We start from the raw sequence: 20,295 nt of genomic DNA, 5'->3' as shown, positions 1-20,295 counted from the left end.
ACAACTTCCTTCAAAAGAAAATTTCTATAACAAATTAAATAATAGTCATATATCTGATAAAGATTATGTACACGCACAAAATGTTTGGGAAAAATATAACATCAAGAATCTTGGCGAGTATCACGATTTGTATCTCAAAACTGATGTGCTTTTATTGGCCGATGTATTTGAAGCCTTTAGATCTGTTTGTCGCACTGGATATGGATTGGATCCTGCTCACTACTACACAGCACCTGGATTGGCCTGGAGTGCGATGTTGAAAATGACAAAACAAGATTTGGATTTGATAACCGATGTTGATATGCTTTTGATGATTGAAAAGGCAAAAAGAGGTGGAATTTCACAAGTCTGCTCGAGTAGATACGCAAAAGCAAATAACAAATATCTTCCAAATTATGATCCAACGAAAGAGAGTTCTTACTTGATGTACTATGACGCGAACAACCTGTATGGCTGGGCAATGTCTCAGGCTCTTCCTTATGGAAAACTTAGATGGGTAAAGGAAAAAGACTACAAAAACGTTTTACAAGATGTATGTATCTCTACACAAAAAGAATTGGATGAAGAAAAAGTTGGTTATTATTTTGAAATTGATTTAAAATATCCAGAGGAACTCCATAACCTACACAAAGATCTCCCATTTGCTTGTGAGAAAGAAAGTCCAAAGAAAGAATGGTTGAGTGATTATCAACGATCGTTTGATATAGGTGAATCAACAGAAAAATTACTTACTACATTATATAACAAGAAAAATTATGTTCTACACCAAAGAAATTTGCGACAATATTTATCAAAAGGTCTAAGAGTAGAGAAGATCCATAGGGTTCTAAAGTTCAATCAAAGTCATTGGTTAAAGGGGTACATTGATTTTAATACACAAAGAAGAACAGAGTCAAAAACAGATTTTGAGAAAGACTTTTATAAATTGATGAATAATGCGGTCTTTGGTAAGACTATGGAGAATGTGAGGAAAAGACAAAATATCAGACTATCAACATCTTGGGAACAAGCATCAAAATTAATTAATAGACCGAGTTTTACTCGAGCTGAGGTCTTTACTGAGAACTTTTGTGCGATCCATTTGATTAAAGAGAGTATTGAAATGAACAAACCTATTTATATTGGAACAACAATTCTTGATTTATCAAAGTCATTAATGTATGATTACTTTTATAATAACTTGAGGAAGAAATATCAAAATGATGTTAATCTACTTTATATGGATACAGATAGTTTTATTTTGAAAATTAATACCAACGATGTTTATTCAGACATGAAAAGAGACATTAATATCTATGACACGAGTAATTACAGTCCAGAGAGTGAGTTGTTCTCTTCTAAAAATAAAAAGGTGATTGGAAAGTTCAAGGATGAATTAGGAGGAAATGTTATGAGTGAATTTGTGGGATTGAGGTCAAAGGCTTATGCTTATAAATACATTGTGAATAACGTTGAAAAGACTGATAAGAAGTTAAAAGGTGTAAAGAAAAATGTTATTAAAGAAACAATAAACTTTAAGGATTATTATAACTGTTTAACAACAAAGAAAGAAGAGTTTAGAAAGATTAATGGAATAAGAAGTTATAAACATCAATTATATTCAGAAGAGATAAATAAGAAAGCATTGGGGGCTTTTGATGATAAGAGGTTTATTTTAGAAAATGGAATTGATAGTCTCCCTTATGGTTATATAAGTATATAAGTGATAAGATATATATATAAGTGATAAGATATATATAAGTGATAAGATATACATAAGTGATAAGATATATATAAGTGATAAGATATATATAAGTGATAAGTTAAAAAGGGGGGGGGGGGGTTGGGGATTTTAACGGGCTACCGCCGCCTTTTTTACTATTATATAAATGATAGAACCAAGTATCAACCAGACTAAAGAGTGGAGGTGTAATCAACCTTGGTATATAAATGGAAAACATAATGAATGTGAAAAATATCAAATAGGTATAATTGAAAAGGCAACTGGTAAAAAAATTCACAAAACAAATAAGAGAATTAATTTAAATACCGGTGAATTGGGTAAAAAAGATGGAAATATTTTTGAGTGGACGGAAAACTTTGATGGTTGTCAGGAAAATATATACTTTAATTTTAAAATGGTATGTGGCACTGGAGGTGCTCAAATAAGAACATTGAGGGAGGTTTACCATTTTATCTTAGCTCAGTTAAAATATCTTAATAAAGAACCAAACTCAAACATATTTTTTGTTAATATATTAGATGGTGAAGAGAGTGGCAAGAGAATTAAATTATTTCCCACGCATAAACAAATATTTGTAGGGTCGTTGTTTGAGTGGGTTATATTCACCAGATGATATTAAGAGTAAAAGGTTAAAAGGTCCATAAGGTCAGAAGGATCACAGGTGTTTAAGTGGTCTAATGAATAAGGATAGCATGTCAAAAGGTTAGAAGGTTCGTAAAGAACAGGGTGAGAGAAATATAGGTGTTTAGGGGCAATGAGGGAGGGAAAGAATTAATATGGAAGTGAATGGGTCAATGTTTGAGTGGGTCAAAGATTAATCTGCCAGATGATATGTAGAAGAAGGATGATAGGTCTATAAGAGAAAACAAATATTTGTAGTGTTTGAGTGGTCTAATGAACAACATTAAGGATAGGTACGACAGACAAAAGGTTCATAAAGATGAGGGTGGGAGAAATAGAGGTGTTTATGATTTTTGAAAAAGACAAGGGGGTAAATGACATTAGATAGGGATTTCCCATGTTAAACGGAGGTGTCCCAGAAGCAACATTATTACACTACTGTGGGGTCATAATCTGTGAAAGCTTGGCCATGTGTTTGTTGGATTGAAGGTGTCTTTTATAATTACTTTTATAGTCATATTCGCAAACATTGCAATACGTTATACTCATTTTATTAATCATATGTTTCTTCAAACTAAAAATCTTTTTTTTTACTTAAACGATTAGTTTGTAATATGTAAGGGGTGGGGGTTCCTATATAGCGATGAATTTCATTACCCGTGGTAAGCCTGGGGTTTTTGCGTACCCGCTGTAGAAATTCACATTCGCGGTCACAAATGTTCACAAACATTCAGAAATGTTTGCAAACTTGCAATGTTGTACTCAAAATATTTTTTAACCATGTGGTTAAAAAAATTGGTTGTTATAATTATTTAATTATTTTGGGAAAATCGTGAAATGAAATTTGGGAAAATTCAGCATTGTACATTGTTTTGTTGTAATTCAGCATTGTACAAATTTCCCAAATTTCAAATCGGAAATTTTACAAAAACATATTTTTTTTATTTTTTGAAAATCGTGAAATCTGAAAATTAAATAAGTAAATAATTCGGCCACTTCCGGTTTGTGGTGTGTCACTTCCTGCCTTGGGGGGGGGGGGGCAAGGGAGGGATACGGTGATTTTGGCCTGTCCCAGAAATCTTACATGAACACTACTCACATCCATGATATGAGTGATAAATCTTTATGGGGCGAATATTGCTTCCAATCCTGAGGCAAATTGTGATAAAAGAAAAGATTGTCTGCCACAAATCTGGCCTGTGTTTATCATTTATTCATTGTTGTAACATACAGGTGCAAAAGAAGCAAATATAGTACCATTGTTTCTGACCAGAGATGGCTGAACCTCAGCATAACTGGTTAACAAGGGAGCTGGAGTAGAAACATAGTTGGAAAATAATACACAAGTGCAGCTCCATCAGTGAACTTAGCAACCCATACAGGCCTGCATTGCAGCTGGGAATTGTGGGGAAGAGAAAATGAGGGAGAGCGACACTGTGACCTTGCGATCGCCTCTCCCGATCCTCCGCATTCGTCTGAGGCCGACTCGCCCGCAAAGTCCAGAAACCCAACAGTGCCTCGAAAACCACAGTTGCAAGAAAAGTGAGTGCTGAGTAAACTTGGAAAGAATTCACAATAAACAATGTGAAGCTCCAAAAGCAAAGTTACTTATGGTTGTGCTGCATAATTCAGCATTGTACAATCACAGGCTGGGAAATGTATCAAGATCATCTCCAAATTATAATGAAGTAAAAATGTCCATACTGTACCTATATATCCCAGATGTCTGTAAATTCAGTGATGGCTACATCTATATCCAGTCTGGCAATCCAGCATCCACTCTAACAGGCCTGCATGGCAGGGTTGACAATCCATATAGATGGGACAACATTGGTTCCCGTGCCTCAGGCAAGAAATAAATTGGGTTTCCCCTTGGCAGCTTGCACACATGGCTTGGACTTTCATTTGCCAGGAGCCAAGCCACCCACCTGTGGTCCCTCGCCTTGCCACAACAACACCGCTCACCGTTTTAGCTTCACCTGACAAATGGAAAGGCCTTATTCGCCACCGACGAATCTTAACAGCCACGTCTGACCCCGTCGTTCTTCATTTTCACAAACAAGAACAGCTACTGGACGATGGTGAAATTTGGAGGAAAGGGGGACGAGCCATATGTTCCAAAGCAAATTAAGATATTTCTTACAGTAGTCAACAATGGCAGTTAAGACAAGTACTACGTGCAGTAGATTTTGGTCGTGGTGTGGTTTCCATCTTGCAAAGGGCCGAAAGGACTGACATTTTGAACAGTTCCTTTGTATCCTCAGAACAAGGCTATTGACTCCTGCTAGTGCATGTGTCAGTGCTGCCGATTTCATCTGTGCATGAACATTTTGGTGACACAAGGGAGAGAGAGAGGAGGCGGGGCAGGGGGAGGGATCACAACGGCACAGGTGGCTTTGGAACCACCACTCACACCTCCTTCTGCCACAAAGAAAAGGTACACGTCCCTCATTTGGGTTTCGCATGGGACAACTGCAAAAACTGAAGAAAATAAGCTCAAAATGAAAACATGCTCAGAGTTATAAATGTACACAACAGCCTGCGATTATCTTCACAGGAACCTGGCGTTAACCTATGGCTTATAAAACCACGAATGAACCGATAATGACCTGTTATACCAGATAACTCATCTCTATGAGAACATTTTCTGCATCCTGTCATTTGCTGACACTAAGCACAGTGCAGTCTCTGGTCATTTCCGTATACATCAGCTAGACACGCTCAATGTCAAATTTGACTAATTATGATGCAAGCAGTCACCTGCTATGTATACCTCGCATTTGGGAAACTATAAAGCGATCCCTGGCACAGTAACAACAAAATCAAGAGTCAAAACGCACCTGCAGACCAAATCGAATCAGACTGCCAGCGTTGAGGTAGAACTTAAATTGGGAATGCGAGACAAAAAAAAAAATCAGTCATGTCACAGGAATCTCACAGCAGAGATGAAGCAATGACGATGAAATCGCTTTCGACTGGAATGCTACTTCTTCCCGAGTCACCATCTCCACCATTCCTTCCCCCCCAGCTATGATGGCAGAAGCGATTTACTGTTCAGTGCACCAATAATTTGTACCGATACGCCTCCATTAACCCTGTCCTCGGATGAAAGCCCTGGAGGGTTTTTAAAGAATTTGGCGAGGTTCTCCCCAGGGCTGTGGAAAAGGCTCGGTCCAAGCCACAAGAGGCTGTGCAAAATAAGGGCCCAACACCAACCCTAAATGGATTGCAAAATGAAATATTTTCTCTTGCTCTGGCTCTCTCACTCTATTGTTCTGCTAATAAACTCTCTGTACCCATATCCCTCCATAATCCCAGAACAATTCAACAGCAAGGCAGAGACAAAAATGATATAAACCACATATACGTCCCGAATAAAATTATAAAGCTTGAAAACTATGGTCTCGTGTCAACGAGACCTGCAAGAGAAACATCTGCAGACAGCTGCAAAAAGCAACCTTAAAAAAAAATTCCCCACTGGTGTGTGCAAATTTATGAGCGAATAAAAAATAAAAACCAACGCATAATGAGAGGAGTCAAAAGCAGCTGTCAAGATACGAGAATATGAAGATTTAAAATACCATCACGTGCCTTGTGCTCAGGAATAAGATGAAATGTAACTAAGAAAAGCCGCCGCCGTAAGATGTGGGGACAAGTCACAACTGTAGAGATTTGAACCAAGGCAAACGCTAACGGTTCGAAACTCCTCAAAGTTCTTCCAGCAGCCTTCTCTTATTCTCCACACGTATCCAGGGCAACTAAAGAGTCACCAATTCATGATGGAGTTGCGGTTGAGGGTCATGAAGTACACCTGACTGCTTCCTCCAGAACGGACAGACGCAAAGAAAACCTGTATGGTAGAGGGTGAAGAATTATAAGTTGGAGTTGGAAGAGCTTCATTGTCACCACTTCGTGTTTCTATTCATATCGCAATGATATAACAATTTGGAATTGGAATAAACAAATAAATAACAGATGAGGGGTGCACATATATTCGGTCTGACAAGATGAACAAGAGGTAAGCACACCCACGCTGACGAATCTCAGCCCAGCTATAAACTGTCATCCTGGTGTCTTGCAGGCAGGGCGAAGCATCCATGTGTGTATATCCCTCGGATGAACGTCTGTCAGAATTAGTTGGTAGACGCTAAATATCCCATGGTATCCTCCGTGAAGTGTAGGCAAGCTATCGTTGGCACCATGGCCAAATTCCAACTTCCTGGCCAGCCAGTTCATAAAGACTTAGGCCATTGACTTTCCCTGGCCAACCCCACAAGATGGTGGGAATAATTGTGGTCATCAAAGAAAGAAGAAGGGTATACATAAAGTCTATAAAGCTTCACTGATATCCGGTGAAGAACTAATTCAGGCTAAATTTGAAGTGTCCAGACTCACTGGGGCCATGCAATATAGAAGAAAATCACTCCTCCAAGGCTGTCGTGTCAAATCATCCTGTTATGGGCTTCTGCAAACGATAAACATGGCCTTTGGTTGGAGCTCAGACTAGTTCTCGCCTGAACTAGTGCAGACTTAGCTAGTGGAAACAAGGTTTCATTAATTTGTTGTGAAAAACATTGCATGAGTTGCAAGGCAACAAACTCGTTCATTTCACCTTCCCCTTTTTCATGCTACATCTGGACGGAATACCATGAAGAAGTGCTTCTGCAAACATGGAAAGTGACAGGAGCCTTAAAGGCATTTTGATAAATCAAGTGGTTTCTCCAGCATATGGAAAATTTGTGCATCAACGTTATGTAAACATGGCTTGGTGGCCTCAGTAAAAAAAAAAAAAACGCACCTGTGTCCGAAAGAAGCGATTCAGGTTGGCATTTTTAATATGAAACAGGTAAAGCCAAGAAACGGACAAAACCCATTGGAATTGCTCTTTGGAAGCCATTAGAATTACCCTTTGGAATTACCCTTTCGAATTATGCTCGAGAACCCTCTAGTTACACTTTAAAACCCTTTAGAATTACCCTTTAGAACCCTCTAGTTACACTTTAGAACCCTCTAAATTACCCTTTGGAATTACCCTTGAGAACGCTCTAGTTACACTTTAAAACCCTTTAAAATTACCCTTTGGAATCACCCTTTAGAATGATCCTTTAGAACCCTCTAGTTACACTTTAGAACCCTCTAAATTACCCATTGGAATTACCCTTTAGAACGCTCTAGTTACACTTTAAAACCCATTATAATTACCCTTTACAACCCTCTACAATTACACATTAGAACCCATTATAATTACACATTAGAACCCTCCAGAATTACACTTTAGAACCCTTTAGAACTAAACACGGTGGGTTAGAAAGGTTCTTCTTCATTTTTGACAGATGGATGAAAGGAAGGACATAGGCATAGACAAATATTCAAGTGGCTTCAACGCTTAAAAACTCAATAAATGTGCATTCACTTTGATAGGTAAGTTTGTTGAGCTTGGCAAACGGCATGTTTGCTCATGCATTTTGTGTGACATACGTTACGTGGTGTAAAATAAATTATTTGTGATCATCTCGTATTAAAGAAGAATTAATAAGTCAACACTCAACACATGCCTTGTCATTTCTCTCGCACAGAAACTTGAGTCTCTGCGCTCGTTTATGCATGAAGACCCCATCAAGATGTCCAGTTTCCACCGAACGTATTTCTATTGCCTTTTCTCCCCAGCCCATGATCTGGCTTGAGTGGATGTATGCTGCACACGAAGGCAAAAGCACACACAGCAAGGTGAATATATAATTCATGGAAGAGACAGATTTATAGATAAATCATGGAAGAGACAGAGATGGATTATAGTTCTCTCTCTCTCCATATGTTGTCTTACCCACTGAGGTTGGCGTCTCTCCCCACTGCAGCACCACGTCCTTCGTGATGCGCCCATACGTACTCACGTACACCCCTTCGTCCTCATAACATAGCAACAGCTCCAAGCCTGCAGTGTTGGGCAGCACGATGATGGCGTGTGGTACAACACTGCTCTGCATCTGAAATGAAAATTGTGACTGAATGTCAGCAAATTTATTCAAAACATTAAAGTAGATACCAAAGCTCTATTGCGAGGGCAGTTTAAGGTTTAAGCGGATTTTTCTATAGTAGAACTTGGTAAAATAAAAATTAAACACGAAAAGGTTATATACAGGAAGTGACATAATGTGGGTCAAAGCATTATGGGTAAAACCAAGATAGCGGATTAGTCACGTGATGTGTTGATGTGTAACGTTCCTTGTGATGGAGAGTACATCAAATCGGTTGTAATTTGCAGATGAAGGCAGACTGCATAATTTGGTGACGATGTCTTTCACACTATTGTGTTTAAATGGAGCAACCAATTAAAAAGGTCATGAATTGGTAAACAATCTTTAGTAGGGTCAATATACGAAAAAAACTCACCTAACCCCAAAAATATTGATACAAAAGGTTTTTCAATGGATTCTGGTACCATTGGGCATGCTAAATAACATACTAAAAATCTAGTAACATCTGACTTCCGGAAAGGGGTCATTTTCAAGATGGCGTCCAAGATGGCCGCCGGGAGCTTAAAATGGCCATATCTCAATTATTATTCAACCTAGAAAGGTGGTTTTGGTGTCTAACCCTAGGTTTTAGGGCCCAAGGAATCCAATTGAATCAATAAAATTACCATCAGTTAATTATTTATTGACAAGTCCAAGATGGCATCCCAAGGTGATATCCTGATCCACTAAAATGGCTCTGTCGAATAGTAGTCAACCTAGAGAGATTTTTTCAGTGTGTATACCTTGGTTTAAGGCACCCAGGAAATCATCAAAATTACTTAAATAAGCACAAAGTAATCAGGTAATCCAGTAAGCCAGGTTTACCAGCCCATTAGGCATTTGTTGTCTTATACAGTTAGTCGCTATTCATCGTCATCCTCCGACTCCTCTGGAAGAAACTTGTTATGTCGATTGTCACATTCTTCAAGTTGGCACGGTCCACAGGCAGTAGTACATGGTAGTCCATATCGTCTACAAGAGCAGCGGAGTGTCTTGCAGGCAGTGGAGCAGTTACAATGAATGACCTTCAAGAGACTGTCTGGAGCATTACAAGTGTACATTTCTTTTGGAAATGTCTAAAAAATATGGATTTTGTTTATGCATACATGTACCAAATAATATACTTATTCCTTTTGAGATGAAAAAAAATGTTTGTCAGATTTTTCAGTCCCCCCCCCCCACCCCAATATAAAATAGTCTGTCCCTTGCCATAACCTCTCAAGCTTTGTACAAACCTTTGTCTGTAATGATCACTGAATACTGTGGACTGGAGTCACAGGTGGCAGTGGTGTAGACACATTACACTCTTATCTCCAATCTGAAACACACACTTGGTTCATCAGCTGGTGAGTCGGAGGATGACGATGAATAGCGAGTCGGAGGATGAATCCTTTCTGTAGTCCCACTCTGCTTTAAAGGATGGAGTAATCTTGGACACTGCTCAGGAAAAAGCTGAATATATCTTAGTCGTTACCAAAAAGGCCACGGTTCCCAATCATTCTCCAACCCCACCCACCAATTTCCCTACAACTGACTGCTCTCCCATGAAAGTGGATAAGTACTGAGTTAATTTTGACACCTCTTCTGCAACTGACCCAAGTGGCATTGGCACTGTAATCCTCAATAAATGTGTTGCAGCCATATCCTCTCCTCTTTCCTCATTCTTTCTCAGATGATTTGCCTTCATCTTGCTGAGTTGCAAATGTCACCCAAATATCACCCAAAGCATATTTCAAAGACCCACTCAACTACAGACAAGGAAGCCTTTTTTCCATAAGAAGCAAAGTGATGGAATCTATCATTGCAGCAGATCTTAGTCACTCTCACTTCTCTAAATCTCTAATCTCTGATCATCAGTTCAGCGTCCACTCGAGCTATTATACCATGGAAATGTATAAACTTTTCACCCCAATATTGATAGATGCACTAATCTCAAACAAGAGATCAGGAACACATCTATGGATATCTCTTGAGCTTTTGTTACTGTCTGGCACCTCGCATTACTTAGCAAGCTGTCTGCTAATGGTATTCATGGTTCCTCCTTAAAAAGTTTTCAATTTCTCTCTGTAAGTAGAAACTTCTCTTGATGACATTATATCTCGAGATCCTCCACTTAATGGTGGTGTCCCACAAGGCAGCATTGTAGGACTGATGTAATTTTTGGTTTACATCAACGACCTCTCTGCTTCTCTGGCTGGATATTGCCCTGTACAATTTTGTACACCACTTTTCTGAGAAGCAGGCTGTTGCAGCATTTAACTTTGCAAATCTAGAATAAAAATGAATTGGTCAGCTACCTGAAAGAAGATGTCTTTCAATGAAGGAAAATCCCAATCTTTCACTGTGTCACTCTGCAAGTCAACTTTTAAAGTCCCCAAAGTCCCCAGTCTACTTCTCTTGCCAACCCTGGAGAGGAGATGGAATCCCTGGAGCTCATTACCCTCACAATCTGTTGCAACCCGTCTTGGTCGGACCACATCAGCCCAGCAGATGCCTCGGTATTCTCTGTAGACCTCATTCCATTTTGAAACACTCAGAACTCAATACAGTGTATGAGGCTTTCATGCAAAGTATTATAGTGACAGTATATTCTTCCAAAGTACATATCCTGAAATGGATGGTGTTGAAGTATATGTCTATTCAAAGGATTATATATAATTGCATTTTTCTTCCATTTCTAATTTGGCCTTGTCACCTGTGAGAACAGCCTTTAGGTCTGTGTTCTCTCAAGATTTGTTACCGTTTCTCCTCTGCAAACCCAGCTCTCTTTTTATCACTCTCCCCATTGTGAATTGAACACAGGAATGCTCGTCTTTCCCTCCCCTTTAGAGTAATGACCTCCACACACTGATAAGGAGTGAGCCTTGAGGGAATTGGTGTGATGCTTTGGGCATGTGACCAAACGCTCTGGGCAAGCTCCCAGCGGAGATGTCTTATCTTTTCTGCTCTGCATCCCGTGTATATAAACGGGATGCGCTGATGATTATATTTGAGAAAGGACCAGCCAGTTTCGTGCCCTCCTGTTTTCCCGCATGTGTAACGGCTCCGTAATAAAACGGCTTATATTCTCAAGGCGTTTGTCCCAAGTTCTTCTCGGACCAGCGGACATTGAGCCACAATATTTGGTGCCGTGGACTCGGATCCGACCAGGCTGTGGACAAGGAGACAGATGACGTCTGGAGGTGGCAGCAATTGTCTCAAGGGTACCCACAACTTAGTAAACTAAGGTAGGAGACCTTTTATATCTATCAGGAGCAACGTGCTGTAATCTTCAGGCAAACTCGAACCCTTTTCCATCGCTTTGCGTGGATCTGAACCGGGATCGAGCCGTTTTATGCGGAGCAGGACAAATTTTGAGGAACTAAGATGGGATCTTAGGTATTACAATGTGGGACCTTAGGGAAAGAGGATTCAGTGACTAAGGACCAAGGGAATAATACCCTGTGGTGACCTCACTAAGAGGAAAATAGGGTTTAAGGATGGGGAATCATAATGGACGACCGGGTAAGACCGCTTGCCTATTTGCAGGTACTCCGGCAGAGTACATCTAGGAAACAGCTGGGGAGGTTTCCGTATGATATGTACACTGGTAGGTTGGAAAATAACTGTCGGACAGAAGTCCGCAGGCCCATTGAGGGAAGTTCCAGAGAACACGGATAGGAAATTTGAGGAAAGCTTTAAAAACAAGCATTCTGAGTATTGCGCTGCAATACATGTCCCCTACCGGCAGTCTGTCGTCCGGAAAACTGTTGGGGAAATTACCAAGGGTTATTTACCCACAGGTTCTGAATCGTTCCCAATCGCTAATTACCTCAGGACGGGCTCACCTGTGATTCGCATTCGGGACTTCGATTTATACACCTTGCAGACAGGTCAGCAGAAGCATGACAAAATAAGTTGTTGCTAAAGAACCTTTCAAGTCGCTAAATATCAGTAATTTATTATATTTTCCGGTTCACGATCAATGATCGATGTGTATATATATGTTGCTCGGCTTGGGTCCGCCCCTCCCGAAAGCGCGTGCTGGGTCACGCGTTTGATGTTCGCGAGATGAGGCTGAGGGCGCGCGGTGCGGCTTGAGGAGAACTCTAGAATAAACAAAGTGCCATAACTTTGTCAAAAATGATCGAAACGTCGTGAAGTTCGAACTTGATCTGTAACTTATCATGAGGAAACCATGTACCAAGTTTGAAATCATTAACACTAGGGCATGCCCGTACGTGGGTGCAATGCCCGTACGTGGGTACGTGGGTACGTGGGTGCGAGTACGGTGACAATCCCCCCCCCCCTCTATTTACATGAAATGGTTTGGTCCATGAAATGTTTTGGTCCATTCGCAACGCCAAAGCGAACGGCGAACGCTTTACATGAAATGGTTTGGTCCATGAAATGTTTTGGTCCATTCGCAACGCCAAAGCGAACGGCGAACGGCTTGCGAGTACAGTGACAATCCCCCCCCCCCCTCTATTTACATGAAATGGTTTTAATTAGTTTTAAAACATAGTTTAACGCCAACATAGCGGCAACATAGTTTGCCAACGTGAAATAAATGAATACGCTCTCAAATGTGCCGTCCGAGGCAGAGTGTGTTCGCCACGTTCGGCACACGCGATAGCTCGCTGCTCTCTGATTGGTTGAATCGTTTTTTGGACATAGCTCGGTAAGTACTTGTCCGATTAATATGAAACCTTGAAAAGGCACATCCTCGGGTCCCCAGCAATATACCTGGCAAGTTTAAAGTATATCGGACCCGTGGTTGTCGAGAAACAGCGGTCACAGACATACAAACATACAAACATACAAACATACAAACATACACACAGAGATTACTGGAATTATAGATAGATTAAGAGTTTAGAAAAAAAGTCCGGAAAACTGTTCTTTGCGTGACGGACTGACAGACGGAGTGCAAACCTATAGTCCCCTCCGGTGTACACTGGTCGGGGACTAATAAGGAATGCTAATAAAAAGCACAAAGGTAATGATTGGGAGTCCTCCAGTAAATCTCAAAAGGCAGGGATCCTAGCCCCAAATTAATGAATGAAATGATTTTTGGAAGAATGAAAAAATGAATGAATATTGAAATTTGTTGTTCTTGTCATTGGAAATATTGTTACAGGTGTCTTTGTAAACTGCATTAATTTGGCTTGGATCCAGTGTTGTAGTGGTACAACAGGTGAATTGTAACAGGTGTTATAACAGGTGTATGGAGAGGACGCAGGAGAATAGCAGAAGAATAGGATTGATGTGGGGAAACAACATGTTGATCAGGTAAAGTTTGGTAGTTCTTATTCATGAAGTTGTCCACATCATACTTGAATGAGAAAATGAGTCAGGAGAAGGTTGAAAAGAAGTGTCATCATTCAACTGCTGTAAAATAAGATCAGCGTGAGTTAAAATTGAGGCATTCTGAAATATTTTGGACTTTTATCATTTTTTAATCAAGGTGAAAATGAAAAGTTGGACAGTGATTCACTGCATCTTGTATTTTAGATTACAAATTGATTGCACTGTGCTGGATTGAGCCGTCCTGGCGTTTCACAGGCAGGATAAAATGAATGCTCGGGATGATGTGCGATTCACATGCTCCAGGATGCGGCATATCGGCGAGCTGGATGAGTGTGCCTGCTCGCCTCTGAGCTGGGCAGCCTGCGTTTGTCCCAAGTTCTGCGTTTGTCCCCTTCAGGGGTTTGAATATAAAATGAGTGAAGCTCCAAAATACGTCGTTCAATTTTCATGTGACGTTTTATTTGAGCGACCAAATTAAAAACTATTGTTGTTTTGCGAGCCGTGATTGTGGTTTTGAGGGTGGTCATTCAGATGTAGGACTCGGTATCGTGCCAAGGGATGGGTGCAGGACGCACACCAGGGGTAGTGGCGCACATGTACCAGGGTGTTTGGCTGGCATGGCGTGTGCTGAGTATACGGGTGTGTTGAGCTGAGTAAGGTGAGGGCGTGCGCTCTGAGTTCGAAGACCGCATGACGTCATCGCGTTGAATCGCTTTGCGCCAGCAAGGGGTCATGTCTTGTCATGTTGGACATTTGAATTTCCTTTGTTGGCAGAATGTTTATTGATGCACAAGTTGTGTCCTATTGACTGTGTGAGAGGTTGGTTGCGCTCTGATCAAGGCTTAGCAGAAGGACCATGCGATTGGTTGTGATGTGAAGAAGCAAAAACAAATAAACAACAAAAAAAAACACACACACACACACACACACACACACACACACACACACACCCTTTCTTAAATTGTGAATATAAAGTCCCAGGGGAAGCTGTGCACGGAGATCTGTCCCATTTTGTAAGCTCTTAAATGGAATTATGTCCAAGGTGCGCGAAGCGTTGCTGATTTTTATATGCACGAGCGCATACATAAAATGACATTGGTGTCATGATGATGATGATGTGTCATGATGATGTGCAGACATCTGTCACGTCTGTCTTGTGAAGGGTGGTCTGACGTCATCTGTTGATTGGATTTGCGGCAACGGTGACTTGATTTGATTCTGGTGTGAAGTTCACGGGGGAGATTGGCTTTTAACGTGTGGACATGTAACGCTTAATGACCCGAAATGGAAAAATTATATCGTCAAAGCCAAGTGGATAGTGAAAGTGATGCGGTGTTGAAGGAGCTCGTGGGGTGCATGAAGAAGTGCCCGTGGCTCGGGCCATTGTGTGGCTTGGTGAGTCGGGACTTGGTTACATGCAGATCTGTGAAATGGATATGTCAATGCCTGAGAGATATATGGGGATCGCAGGGTGGGAGAAGATAGTATATAGAATTTCTTCTTCTTCAAACAAGGGTATCCAGATTAATAATGTATAATGATTAAATAATAATGATCCCACCCTCTGTCCAGTCCAGTGTGACTGTGAATCCTCTGTCCAGTGTGAATGTGATGTCATGTATAATGATGTCTGTCTGTCTGGCATGTATAATGATAATGATTAAACAAAGCTGTGTTGGAACTGCCGTTCATAATAATTTGCTTAACATTAAGTTTGTATCAAACTATGTCTGTCCTTCCTTTTTTCAATTGGATGTTAAAGCGACCAAGAGTTGGATGGGGTTATGATGTCATATAGTGACATCATGGCAAAGCTAATGATAATTGTTGGATGGCAGAGGTAACGGAGCAGCAGGTTGAGGTCACCGTGCTGATCAGTGGTTGAACAGCACTCGTGATTGGTGAAACGAACACTTTGGAGCGAACGTGTGAGACAGGTGTGTTAGACAGGTATACAAGACAGGTGTGTTTTAACAAATTAATAAATGGTCCCGTCAGGCAGAGATGCAAATTAACTCAGACAAAGATCAGTGGAGTATAGAATGTGGACTGTTATTCAGATGAGCGGAGGTTCGGACAAGGTGCAGCTGTGCCGCCGATGCAGTGCCCCTTTCAGCTTAAGACCAACGGTGCCGGCGATAGCTCACCTGCTAGGAAAACCGTGGGATCTTTAACAACCACCGACCAATTCCGGCAGAATTAGTGTGTTTAACGTCTATCCGAGGGATGGCTCACACATTGTTGAGTCGCCCTGCCTGGGAAACATCGGGATGACAGGTTGGAATGGGCTCAGGATTCAAATCCGAACTAGACCTCCTGTCTGTCGGTTCTGTCTGTGGGCAGAACGTCTCAGGAAGGTGTGGACAGATTCGGACAAAATTTGGCAGAGGTAGCATATGTGATGAGGACGAAATGATTCGACTTTGGTGACGATCTGGATCCGGCTTGTATAATTTAGTGATTCTTCACCATTGAGTGATGGGGATAAATCAGCTTTGGCTAAATCGGTACGGATGTAAGGATTGATAGGTAAGGATAAGTGATCAGTAGGTGATGGGGCTAAATCGTTGGGCTTTGGTGCCATAATTGTGACGTCATAATTCGATAGGGACAACGCTTGGTCTGATCGGTTTGAAATGTGTTGGGCGTGATCTGTGCAGCAATTGTGTTCGAGTATAGATTTGTGATGTCATCGCACGGTTGGTTTGACATCCATGTTGGATCGGAGAAGGGAGGTGTTCAGGAACAGAGGAGTTGGCCCGTGGCAGGTTGGCTGCACATGGTGGGTGTTCTGTGAATACCATCTAGTTTAATATTTGATGAGTTGTGATCGAGGAGCTGAGTTTTTGAATAAATGGTGTTGTGTGTGACGAAAAGAGGACGGTTCTGGGGGGGGGGGGGGCATTATGTCTGACGAGCTGCACTGAAGGCTCACGAGGAGTGCTGCACTGAAGGCAACGCAGTGCGTCGTACCAATCACAACAGTTACTACGGGTAGTATATGTTTGCGTAGTTTGGTTCGGTTCACGTGGTGTGCATAAGGTGTGAAATACAGGTGTGCCTGTAGGAGATGCGACACCCTGTGGTTTGATTCTCACATATTGTCAGGTTTGTATTTGCATCTAGAGATGTTGCATTGAATTGATGCATTAAATTAAATTTTAATTGGATTAAAATTAAAATTAAATTTAAAGGTTGCATTAAATTTTGGTTTCAGTATTAAGTATTGTACTGGTTGAATTCTTGCTAAGGGCGTGTCGGGTGGCATTTGAAACCCAGTTAAAATGTTACTGAAACAGAAGTTGGGAGATGTGAATGCAATTTTCCAAAGTTTAAAGAAAAATGCATTTTATCCACAAAGATTTTGCATTTAAAACATTGTTGGCTCGGTGAACTAGTGCAGGAGGAGCGAGGGCATTCTGGGGGATCATGGATACTGGAATGCTGGGAAAATGGAGGGAGGTCCTGGAGCAATATGAGAGGAGAGTTGTAATGTGTTGAAGATGGTTGATTGATTGGTGCTGCTGGAGCCAGTGTGTTTGAAGGTGACTGTGTGATGGTGGTGGGGAGGGGAGTGAGAGGATGTGGTGCTTGTGGTGGTGTCATGTGGTCGTTGCGTTTGTTGGTATTTGCTTGCTTGGTTATTTGGTTGCTTGCTTGGTTGTTGATTTTTAGTTGCTGATAAGGCTGGTGTTTGGGAGGGTTGACCTTGCAGCTTGAGGAGATTGTGTCCCAAGGCCAGTTGTGGGGAATAATCGGTGGAATAATGTTTGTTTGTTTTTTTAGATGCTTGATAATTATAATGGAGGCTGTTGTCCTAAATTTTTGTTTTTCAGCAAAGGAGATCCCCAGAGACAACACCAAGAGGCCACTGGGAACACCAACACTCACCCAGGACGCCAACCAACCCCAGCACAACACACCAGCACACAGATGTTTCTGCTAGTCATGATAGAGACACCGCTAGTACATAGTGAAGCGCTACTGAAACAAGATGTATGGCCAGCAATGGAGGAATGAACTTGGGTTTCATGAATAAAGATCAAGGTGAGATAGATTTGAGAAGGCCCACCTGCACTCATAATGTTGGAAATATCCCTCAAGAGAACCCAAGCCTGATACAGATTGAGGCCAAGTGTCACCCAGAACCAAGAGGATGGGATGGATTGGGAAAAAGCTTTAGTCACCACACGTCATCTCACAGGGATAGGCATCTTTGACCATTTCGGTGTATTTTTGGGTTACTGCTAAATTATTTGGGGTCTCGTGGGTCTTCAGGGTGTTTTGGGTATTTAGGGCCTTTTTGATATTTGGGGTCTTTTGGATCTTCATGGTATTTTGCGTCTTTTTTTTTTTTTTTGTATACAGAATCGAGGCTCGTGAAAGAGCTAACATTTATCAAACAAACAAATCAAACAAACAAGCAAACAAAGTATATAAAAAGGGGAGCGGCAGACAAGATGGGGAGAGAAGGGGAGGAAGGACACAAACACAACATTTGAGAGCAGGGACATCGGGAGATGTGTGGGAGGGAGAGGGCTTGGGGGGAGGCAGGATATGTATAAAACGCAAGGACACCAAGGACTTCCAGGAAAGCAGTTGGTATTTCAAAAAAGTGGATTTGGGGTGAAATTAGCGGGGGTAGAAAAGATCAAGGTTTTGGATTGGGGAAGATGAGATGGTGGTGAACAGCTGTTTTAAAGACCTGGAGGGAGGAGTGGGATTGAAGAGAGTGAGGGAGTTTGTTCCAGAGGCGGGAGAAAAGAGGAATGAAGGAGTGAAGGTGAGCAGAGAGTCTTGATTTTGGCAGTTTAACCATAAGAGGGTTGCAGGCAGATCTTGTGCAACCTGTAGGAATATTTGGGGGACAGAGCACAGACAGGGCTGGGGGGGGCTAGGCCGGAGAGGAGTCGGTAGAAGATGGAAAGACCATCAACCTGCCTGCGGTGAGTAAGTGAAAGGCCCTCGGAGATAGCGTCATCGCGGGAGATTCCAATGATTCTGAACGCTTTGGTTTCAACAGCGTGAAGACGAGCTAGGTATGAGGCAGGAGCACCAGCCCAGAGGGGAGAGCAGTACTCCATTGAGCTGCGAATGAAAGCCTTGTATGTGGTGAGGAGCTCAGGTGTGCCAAGGAAGGACTTCGCACGACGGAGGATGCCCAGTCGGCGACTGGCTTTGGAGGCCAGCTTGGAAATGTGGTTTTCCAAGGAAAGATCATGGCAGATAGTGAGACCCAAAAGCTTGAGTGACAGAACTTCTTGGAGAGGATTATTCAGAAAGTAGATGGGAGGGTTGTCCAGTCGGTCTTTTCGGAGAGACATCGTAAGAGTGTGAGATTTGTCAGGATTGAAAGACATGCTCCACTTGTTTGCCCAGTCTGTGATTTTGTCCAGGTCTGCAGAGAGTGAGGAGGCTGCAGACTGCCGATCTGAGGGATGAGGAATGGAGCGGCAGAGAGTGGGGTCATCAGCAAAGAGATAGAGAGGATTTTCAAGAGAGTCAGAGAGATCATTGATGAAGACCAGAAAAAGCACAGGGCTCAGAACACTGCCTTGGGGAACTCCAGCCTGAACAGGAAGAGGAGATGAGAGAAACCCATTCAGGGCCACACGTTGACTACGACTAGAGAGGAAGTCCGCCAGCCATGCGTGGAGATTTCCATGGATACCAAAGGAGGAGAGTTTGGTGAGCAGAGCGGGGTGCCAGACCGTATCGAAGGCACGTGATATGTCGAGGGAGACAGCTCTAATTTCCTGTTTGGCATTGAGGACTGTGGAAGTGTAACTCATTGGTTGGGACTAGTAACGGAGCAGGTAGTCCAGGTGGTTCGTAAGAATGTCAGGAATGTATCTCAGAACATGGAACCTGGGAGTTCCTTTGTCCACCTTTATCACGGCCCCGGGCTAACACACATTCCCAAGCCCGTACTATTGTTTTGGACATCGGGATGCAAAGAGGGTGAAGGAACTCCCCAGCAGGGGGGCGAGCATGGATGACCTCGGAGCATTTAGCGGAGAGAGGATTAACACGAGTGTGCCCATATAAACGAGAACATACTTTGAGTCAGGAGACTTGTCATCAGAATCTCTGCCCAAACGGAACGAACGAGTACGGAGCGAGGACAGCGCAGAAGGCCGAAGAAGAAGAACCAACGACTTGAATTACCAAATTCGTTATTGTATTGTAGTTCTTTATTATATTAAAACAAGTGAATTATTAGTTAATAAAGCTTTGCTTTTGTAAAAGCTGTTTGGTCATATCGGAGCCTCCTGTGTCCAGTACATTCCCGAACAATCTGGTGGCCCGTACGGGGATCAATTGGACACATCGGCAAGATATTTCTGAGAGGTAAGCATGTTCTTGTTCTTGTCCAATATGATGTACGAACGTGGGAATAGTTATTCTGTATATACATGGAGGATGTGGTGTTTGGGCTTCTCCACGCACTATTGGTGCACGGAAGCCCTGATAAGGAAAATGTAGATGAGACCCTTTTGCTCAGGTGCTGTGTAATTAATAAACACAAAGATCCATATGAGCGGGGCCTGGGTGCTGTGTAATTAATAAACACAAAGAACCAATTACTAGGGTGCTGTGTAATTAATAAACACAAAGAACCAATTACTAGGGTGCTGTGTAATTAAT

The 20,295-nt window shown here is 42.0% G+C and overlaps 1 protein-coding gene across 5 annotated transcripts in view; it reads right to left on the bottom strand.

The window, feature by feature from the left end:
• Window positions 1–3,537: 3,537 nt before the first annotated feature.
• LOC137434425 (traf2 and NCK-interacting protein kinase) overlaps window positions 3,538–20,295 on the bottom strand; it is a 288,002-nt gene continuing 271,244 nt past the window's right edge. For all 5 annotated transcript variants that reach the window (XM_068127408.2, XM_068127415.2, XM_068127423.2 and 2 more), the window contains 3 exons: window positions 8,169–8,328; window positions 7,900–8,039; window positions 3,538–6,194 (listed from right to left, as the gene is read on the bottom strand). In XM_068127408.2, the coding sequence (XP_067983509.2) occupies window positions 6,111–6,194; window positions 7,900–8,039; window positions 8,169–8,328 (384 nt within the window). In that variant the 3' untranslated portion in view covers window positions 3,538–6,110. The remainder of the gene's footprint in view (window positions 6,195–7,899; window positions 8,040–8,168; window positions 8,329–20,295) is intronic.

This window comes from Myxine glutinosa, chromosome 1 (assembly GCF_964187855.1).
Source record: "Myxine glutinosa chromosome 1, kmMyxGlut1.1, whole genome shotgun sequence".
NCBI lineage: Eukaryota > Metazoa > Chordata > Myxini > Myxiniformes > Myxinidae > Myxine > Myxine glutinosa.
This window is presented reverse-complemented; position numbering and strand designations above follow the sequence as displayed.